Source organism: Centroberyx gerrardi, chromosome 6 (genome assembly GCF_048128805.1).
Source record: "Centroberyx gerrardi isolate f3 chromosome 6, fCenGer3.hap1.cur.20231027, whole genome shotgun sequence".
Lineage (NCBI taxonomy): Eukaryota > Metazoa > Chordata > Actinopteri > Beryciformes > Berycidae > Centroberyx > Centroberyx gerrardi.
The window spans coordinates 20,009,626-20,018,408 of NC_136002.1; the positions used below are offsets into that span (position 1 = coordinate 20,009,626).

At 45.4% G+C, this 8,783-nt stretch overlaps 1 protein-coding gene across 1 annotated transcript; it reads right to left on the reverse strand.

Annotated features, from left to right (window-relative positions):
* Positions 1-686: 686 nt before the first annotated feature.
* rhoub (ras homolog family member Ub) lies at positions 687-8,030 on the reverse strand. The gene is made up of 3 exons (XM_071927432.2): positions 7,608-8,030; positions 5,174-5,232; positions 687-3,090 (listed from the first exon to the last, which is right to left on the reverse strand). The coding sequence occupies exons 1-3, from the start codon at positions 7,822-7,824 to the stop codon at positions 2,635-2,637; spliced, it is 732 nt and encodes a 243-aa protein (XP_071783533.1). The 5' UTR covers positions 7,825-8,030; the 3' UTR covers positions 687-2,634.
* Positions 8,031-8,783: the final 753 nt, after the last annotated feature.

Genomic DNA, 8,783 nt, shown 5'->3' on the forward strand with positions numbered 1-8,783 from the left:
TTGTTTTATACTGTGGTGTAGACACATAGCTATGAATAGGAAGGAAAGCCTATTTTAGGCAATTATAATCATCTGATCTTGTTCAGTTAGAAGTCCTGGTGCCAGCAAAATTGATGGGGCAGAATCTTTGAAGTCGGTTTTAACTCTATAAATGTGTTACTAAATGTTGTGAATTTTAGATTTTAATCAGTTTTATGATCAGTGTTGTATGCATATGCATTAAAGTAGGTTTTCCAGATCCAACAAAGATCTCTATCTCACAATGACTTCTCTAAGGATAAATTACATCACCCAAACTCTACTAAGAGTCACTGATGTAACTGACGTGTTTTTATTCACCAGGTTTGACTTGTTGCTCTGCTTCAGGGATTCTCTGTTTGAACAAGTCACCGTCTTGTAAAGCAGCGAGAGGATTTCCTGAAGGGTTCACATTTGGTGAGTGATTGCCTGTTAACCTACATTTGAACATGTTTGGAAACCCCTGTATTCATACCAGGAGCTTTATGCACACATTCATACGCTGATTACCTTTGACCTCTACAAACTAAACATGTGACCGACACTCCACCTCTGTGTCAATATGTCTTCACATTCACCCGGTCATTCAACCTCGCACACTCACTGCAATGTGACAGAAAAACAATAACATATCTATATGGAACAAACATAGTGCCACTGCAAACGGGTTAAATATTTCACATTTTATTTTGTTCCTCTCATATAGCTTAACAAATTGCTCTCATGCCAGTACCAGACACCGACTGAAACACTCATACTGTTAAGTACCATGAAGTACCATTTAGAGTGGGACAGTACAGCCAATGACCGAGTCGGATATAATATATGTACATAGATTTACCCTGATGACATTACAAACATCATAAATGATTACTATGTAACATACATAATGGTATAGAATATTTCATACATTTGTTCTGCACTGTTGTTGATCAAAGGCTGTGTGTGCAGTTCATGGCCCAAAGGGAACAGATAAATAGAGAGAGCTGAAAGACAGGCTTCTGAAAAATAAGAAGCAAACATAGAATCAGTCTCTCTGGCAATTTCACCTCATTTACCATATAATTTCAAAAGAGGAGAGAGCTCCGATACACTGACCAACAAAGGGGGGGATAATCATCTGTTTAAGCGTGAAACCTAAAGGTCCTGATTACAATGACAATGCAACATCAAACCCTGTAATTGTCCAAAGGCCATTGCATGGCAGGACTTCAGTGATGTGTTTGGACTATGTGTGATAAGTGCAACGTACAGTGGCACCACCCAATCAACTCATTCTGAAAAGCAACGCACTGGTTTTCTTTCGCTCAACACTTCAGGTGAAGGTTTACTATCAAAGTGACAGAACAGAACAAACCTAGAGTTGGCATTTTCTGCTCATATGTTTAATATATTGGCTGAGTAACCATCAATAGGTGTTTGTTTTATACTCTTAATGTTTTCTGAAGTGGGGTCAATCCATTAGATGTGTGTTGGTGAGGGGTTTGCAGGACTCTGTGTGCAGCAGGCCCTGAATGTGTGGTCTACTGACAGTGTGACAGCTGTATCAACACTCCGAAATGTGGCACAGACTCAGGCCGACCTACAGAAACCGCTACACAGTCTTGTGGTTAAAACACACACAGGACTCAATGGCCGTGACACCTCAGCCAGACCAGTGTGACAGTTCATAGCATGACATGGCACCGTTCAGACTAGAGCCACACAGACAGACAGACAGACAGATCCTCAAGGACCCATAGATTTCATAAGAATTTAGGTCCATATATATTTGTTTGTAATTCCAGAAAAGAATGAGTGAAAACAAATCACATCAATTCCATCTCTAATCCTAAACAAGTTATCATTGAAGTTGTAGATGCTTGTGATTTAGGCAACAGAAGGTGCAGTACTGGCTTTGATTTAAAGTGATAGGATAATTGCATCTTTGATTGGGGGGTAAAGGGGTTTAAGCTGAGCAGTTTGCCTCCAGCCCTCTAACATGGTATTAATTCCATGTTTTGATTCCATCAGTAAAATATAAAAGCAGATTTGTTAGGAGAGTAGGGGGCAGAATTACAGTATAGAGCACATAAAATTATATACTTGGTTAAAGAAGGGTGTCAAATTCGACAAATGTGAGGGAGTATACTTTGAGTACATAACATCACAGTCTTAACACCTCCCCGCCGAGTCAGCTCATATTTCCTTTGGACAGGTCCAGCGGATGCAGAGCCAATACGACTCGCAGTCCATGTGCCATAAATTTTGATTAATTCCATCGCGTTTAGCTGAATGCTGGTCACATATTCGGAGTCCAGGCTGGCTCTGTGGAGCAGACAGTGGTTGGAGTGTTATACTCTCTGTCTTTTAGGAGTCAACAAAATCAGGAAGGGATCTTTTCTGGTCAAACTGAAGCTATGCCCAACCCGCAACCACTATACAGCTCAGGCAGGCCCGTTCTGCCTCTGTCGAACTATTGCTTCACTGATTCAAAGTCATTCTGGCCAGCTGGGGTCCTCTGAGTGAACCTGAAAACACAAGTCCTTACATCCAACTCATCAACGCAGAGTCCTCTGAGCAACGTAGCAGTTCCAGTTTTATCATCAGTCATAGATAAGATCCCCTCCTCCCTGCCTACTGGACGCACACGTACTTCTTCCACCACGACTTCGACAGCATCTTCATCTTATCGGCCGTGCTGCGGACCTTCCTCTCCCTCCGCGCTCTCCTGTCGGAGTGCCGCAGCCCCACGGCGATGGCCGCGTCAAACACCTCCTTCAGGTTCTTCTGGGTCAGCGCCGAGCACTCCACGTACGTCACCGCCCCCACTTTGTCCGCCAGCGCTCTGGCGTCTTCCTCCGGCACCGGCCTCTCCCTCCGCCTCGCCAGCTCGATCAGGACCTTGACGTCTTGCCGCAGGTCGCACTGCGTGCCCACCAGCAGGATGGGCGTCAGAGGGCAGCGGCGCCGAATCTCGGGGACCCACTTCTCCCAGACGTTCTGGAAGGAGGCCGGGCTGACCACGCTGAAGCAGAGCAGCAAGGCGTCGGTCCGACTGTAGCAGAAGTGGCGAAGTTTGTCAAACTCATCCTGATGGAGATGGAGAGAGAAGAGATATTGAGCAATGTGGTGAAGTTGGTGACTTAAGCTGTTAAGTTTGCAAAGGCAAAACCTCTACTCTAACTTTATGATTTATAAAATCGACCAAAGAGTTCTTAAGATTTTCCATTTGGTCAAGCTCTAAATCTCTACTCTCTGATGCATTTTTTCACTTCACTTCTCACCCAAACAGACTGACCGCACACTTTGAGCAATCACCTCATGGGTCAACACACACAAGCACCACAGAGCGTCATAGGAAAGGGAATTGCGCCAATAATCTTTCAATAACAAACTGTCTAAACAGTGTTTATACTGAGCTAGCGTATACATGAGCCCTGCCCCCTCTTTTATATCACCTAAATCTCCTAAATTAACACTTTGGAGCCACACAGCTTTGGCTAACAAGGGCCTCCCACATCCTTGAGTACACAGATTAAGGCTGGCAGAAACTCGACACAAACCTCTCTTTCTTTCCCTTAACCCTCTCCTCCCCAGCCCAGATTTCCTAATCCCTCTTTACCCAAACAGTGTTCTGTACTGGCCTCCTTTTTTGAAGTGTAACTCAAATCTACAATTGCAATCAATAAAAATAAATGAAACAGCTTTAACACGTGGATTTGAGGCGCAAAAAAGTGCAGTGGCCACTTATCTACAGAGTTTCCAGTACAAGCTTTGGATTTGCTTAGAGTGTTTGCGATATGATGACGTAGGTGTATCTGCAGAGAACACAGAATTATCAACATCTCTGAGTGAGCAGCAACTTTGTTTATCAGCTATGCCGGCAGCTGTTATCGTTTCTCTCTAGACCCTCTCTGTCTTTCTGCCTATGCCCTCCCCCTTTCTTTCTCTCTCTCTCTCTCTCTCTCTCTCTCTCTCTCTCTCTTTCCCTCTCTCCCTCTCTCTCCCTGTCACCTCCTCTCTTGGCACAGCCCAACTGCTCTGGCACAAGTTCTCCTCTTATGAAAGTGCATCAGCACTGTAAGTGTTTGCCGACTTTTATCTGCCCATATTTGCCCAAGCTTGTCTGTGTGCGCGCGCGCGTGTGTGTGTGTGTGTACTGCTGTAGCACTATGTGCAGTTCACAACATGCTGGGAGGTTTTAGATGTATTAGGGGCTCGTTCAGATGCCTGTATCCACTTTACAGCCAAGTTGCCTTTAGACAAAACAAGTGGAATGCTGTGATACAGTGTAGAACTGGCAGTGCCCCTGCAAACATGCTGCTCCCAGGGCAGGGTTCTGTTCAGTTTGAATACAAAACCACCGCCCATGCCCAGAGAAATAAAACCACAGTTTCACAACCTCTTCCTCCCAAGATGGTCCTGTCAATATTAAAAAGGCGAGAACTGTGCCTGTCAGGTGAAGCTCCACCTACCCATCTAGCCCTTCTTATCTCTGGAGAGAGAGAATTCAAATTCTACACCTTTATTTTGACAAGTCCAGTTAAAAACAGAGACACTCAAATCATGATCGTGAGAGAGGGAGAGAAAGAGAGAGAGAGATTCTCCCGCTTCTTTCCTTCCTTCTTCCTCTTCCTTACGCAATGCATCTCACCTCCAATGTACCCTGCTTACTCTCTCTTCTCCTTCAGCACCCTGCCACCCCCCCCACCCCCACCCCCCACCCCCCACCCCATCAGCTCTGCCTATCCCATGGAGCAGCATGATTCCCAAGAGTGGTAGTAGAGCCCAGGAACTGTACTATCTCTAGACTAGTGGGCTACCGAGTCTGGGAAAAACACAAAATAACACCAAGAGGCCCATATATGGCCTTAAGGAAAACTGGAAAGCAACGGGCGAAGGTGGGTGGACCGCAAAAGCAGACAATGTCTTTCACTGGGAAGTCATGTGGCATTTATGTGTAGAGTGAGCAGAGAAATGTGGAGTGTCCATTGTGGGAATTCATTGGTGCTCAGCTTCATTCAGCCTGCAGGCGTCTGACTATCCATGTGACGGTGGTGTGCTACAGGCAGCGATGCGTTACTTCTGCTGGGAATATGGCGCTAAGTTGGGAATGTGGTGGTGTGTGTATGTGTGCATGTGTGTGTGTGTGTGTGTACAATGCGTTACTCACCTGTCCTGCAGTGTCACACAACTGTAGTCTAACTGGGTTTCCGTCCACCTGAACTACCGCTGTGGAAAGAGAGAGAAAGACAAACAGAAAATAAGTCACAGCTGTCAACAGGACTGCAGCTATTATGCCTGCATAGCTAGCTTCCACCTGACACTTAGGCAATAAACACACACACACACACACACACACACACACCAGAATATTCTATGGAATAAACAAATGCCTGCCAGTTGAAAACACAAAGGCCCCCTGGTCAGACTCCCCCATTCTCTTTCAACTCAGACTGCCTGCTACGTCTCGCCCACCCACTCTGCCAGTTACTGTTCAGACCGTAACACTTTACTGTCGCTCATACCACTCTGTGAGCTTTGTTCTCTTTGCCCATTCCAAGTTTGTCTTATAGGGGGGGGGGGGGGGGGCGGGGAAACAAAGCAGATTTTGTTTGTTCAGTGATTCCCTTCCAATACTCACTCTCTTCCAGATTGGAAAAAGTGGATGAGTCATCTCACAGTGAGTTTCATTATAGGGCCATTTATTCTTTTCAAAAGAGAGAGCACAATGCAGTCCGGCGGGCGCATGGAAACATTTACAATGCGCCTGGAGTGTATGGTCGGTCACACCACCTGATCAAAGAGTTTACTGGAACTACTCATCTAGTAGGACAGGCATCACAGCACCCCGTTTTGACAAAAGAGAGAAGAAAGAGGGAGGGAGAGGGGGAGGAGGAAAAAAAAGAGGAAAAGTGAGAGAGAGCTGCCATTGTGCAATCATTTCCTAATCTCTGACATATGATACTGCTTTGATTTTCTACTCTCGGCCGGACCAAAGCTCCCTGCCCTCCCCTCCCATCTTCCCCTCTCACAGCGTCCCGCTCCCCTGCCCTTCTCAGAGTGCCACCTGTGGCATTGCATAACTACTCAGAAGTCCGCTTTCGAGACGAGGCTCCGATTCCGGGCACCGAGAAAATGACATCACCAGCAAGGGCCCCAACTGCACAATCCCTCTCTGTCAGGGCCGGCGAAAGACAATCTCTGCCTCAGAGCCACTGCAACAGATGTGCCCGTTCCAGTATAGAGGAGAGGGCTTGCAGGTCAAGGCTGACAACAATAGCCAGAGTTGTGCAATCCAAAACCCTACGCACTCCGCCTGCACCAGCGAGTTTCTGCCTCCTCTCTGGGAGGGTTACGCCAGCCCACTCCCACTTCTGCGGCTGGTGTGGGTATCCAGTGAGTGTTTTATGGTGTTTTTACTTGCCAGTGTGTCAGTTTTACTGTGCACCAATGTAATGTCAGAGAAATAACTAAGGCTTATGAAAAAAAAAGCGTATCCTGATATAGTTTGTGTAGGTGTACTTGCAGGACGGAGGGTCAAGTATAGTAATGTGAGACATTGGTAAATAAATATAAAATAGATATATTTTATGTTGTGTACATCTGCACCACCAGCCTATGCTCTTCCATCCTGCTATGATGTTTTGATGTCAACTGCCAATGAGTTTATAGTGTGATTGTTTCATCAGATACTCCCAACTGTCATGAAGAGCTTCCTATAGAAGAAGTTTTTCAAAGTTTCTAAAGAAAAGTTCAAGACGGATTTCCTAGATGGGTTAAGGTAGAGATGTGATAATGACGCAATAAAGCTGACCGACAGGTTTTGTTTTTAGGTCGTGTCAACAATTGTGAGTTCAAACAAGTGCACCTCCTGAAGGATTTCTGCCTCGCTTTATTTTTCACTAAACAAAGCTTGCTGGGAACAGGGTGGTAGTTTGGAAAATGGAACCACGCCAAATGGAAACCTGGCTACAACAGGGAGGATAATTCACGTACATTAATACTGACTGAAGACAGATAATCGGAAACATAAACACATCTATCATAACAGTGGAATCATGCGGGAAATGGCAGAATGGGTGGGTCCTCTCACAAGAAGTGAGGCTCTTTCACAGTACATGATGTTTAGTCAGATGGGTGTGATAGCTAGACAGGTAGACACAACAAATTGATTGACTTCTGAACTGTATAATCTAGATTAGTGGTTCTCAATGTGGCGTTCAGGGACCCTCAGGGGTCCTTGAGGGGATTTTATGGGTTCCCCAGCAAAAAGAGCAATGCTTTAATTTCATTATAATTTAATCCAGCAGAGTTTATCCCAGTTAGAATGAGTATTCTAATCCTAGGTTCCTCTCCCCTTGTACATTGTATACAGTTATACAATTCAATACTTAATCAACAACAACATGGGGGTCCCTAGGACAAAATCTTATCGAAAATGGGGGTCAGTAGCATGAAAACGTGTGAGAACCCCTGATCTAATGAAACCACGAGTATTCTTCATTGTATAGGCTTTTCTTTTCCTTGAACAATTAAGTGCATGCTTAAAATGCATGAAATCTCTAAATATCCTAAAAGCAATATCTTGGGGTGACATTGCCTACCCGAAAAGTCATCAAATGCAGTCGGGACGTATTTGGTTGGATAGCCGTTCGTCGTGTAGCTGACCACCAGACTGGTTTTCCCCACGGCTCCATCGCCGAGGAGGACGCACTTCAGCAGCCGCTCCTGAGTCTGTCCGGGCCGGGTCGGTTTGGGGTTGTGCGGGGGCACCGGAGGGGCCATCGATTTGCCGTAATCCATGGGGACTGGAGGTGACATTCAATCAACCAGCACTGTACCGACGCGTATGCGCTGTCCTTGAGGGGGAGATGAAGGACCCACCATGAGAATATGTTTTCCCTCTACGACAGGCTTGTCAAAGCGTATGACTGCAGACAGGCTCGTGCGTAAAACCTGCGGATCCCCTTCTGTCCTGAGCGCTGCTAGTCCTTGTGGCAGATTACCATCCCGACCTCGGCTCGGAGCGCTACAGTCTACGGTTTACAACGTGGAGGCGGGTCCAATGCATTATATCCTCAAATTGATTTGACTAATCCCGCCCCCTTCACCTCACCGCCCAAAAGTGTAGGTTTGAGTATATGTTCCTAAAAACGTGTGAATTGATCAATGTTTATTCTTCCCCAGACATAATTTAGAAAGCATCTAATTGATTACTAATGAGTTACTGGGCCTTGTAAGTAGAATGGAATAGAATAGAATAGAATAGAATAGAATAGAATAGACCCCTTAACTCTAAGGCACCTATTTACCCATTATACATTTATCAGTCTCTACTACACAGTGTTTCATTTAGGCCAGCTACTGGTGAAATGGCATATTGCCAACTATGAGTTCAGAGTGGTGTGACCCTATGGAGGCAAGTCTAGACTTGTACGCTCCATTAGGTAGACAACTTTGAATGTCCATTTTGAACATGACACATAAAGCTCTGAAATTTCAAACCCAGTCAGACCTCATGGCCTACTTTTACATGGAGCCAGTTTAAGCCTAGAGGTACAGCCAGCAGCCAAGCACTAAATTTGAGAAATGGCCTCGCATGTCCAGTCTACTGTCTGTTCTGATTCATTACCGCTGATTCTCTCCACAGGATCCAAAGAAAGATCAATTAGGTGGAATTTGTAAAAAGAAAATTGCAAAGTTACAGTAAGTGTCCCTGTGATAGTTGTTGGAGCCATCAAGTGGCTGAGATAATCTTGTCTGTCTATCATAAACTGGAC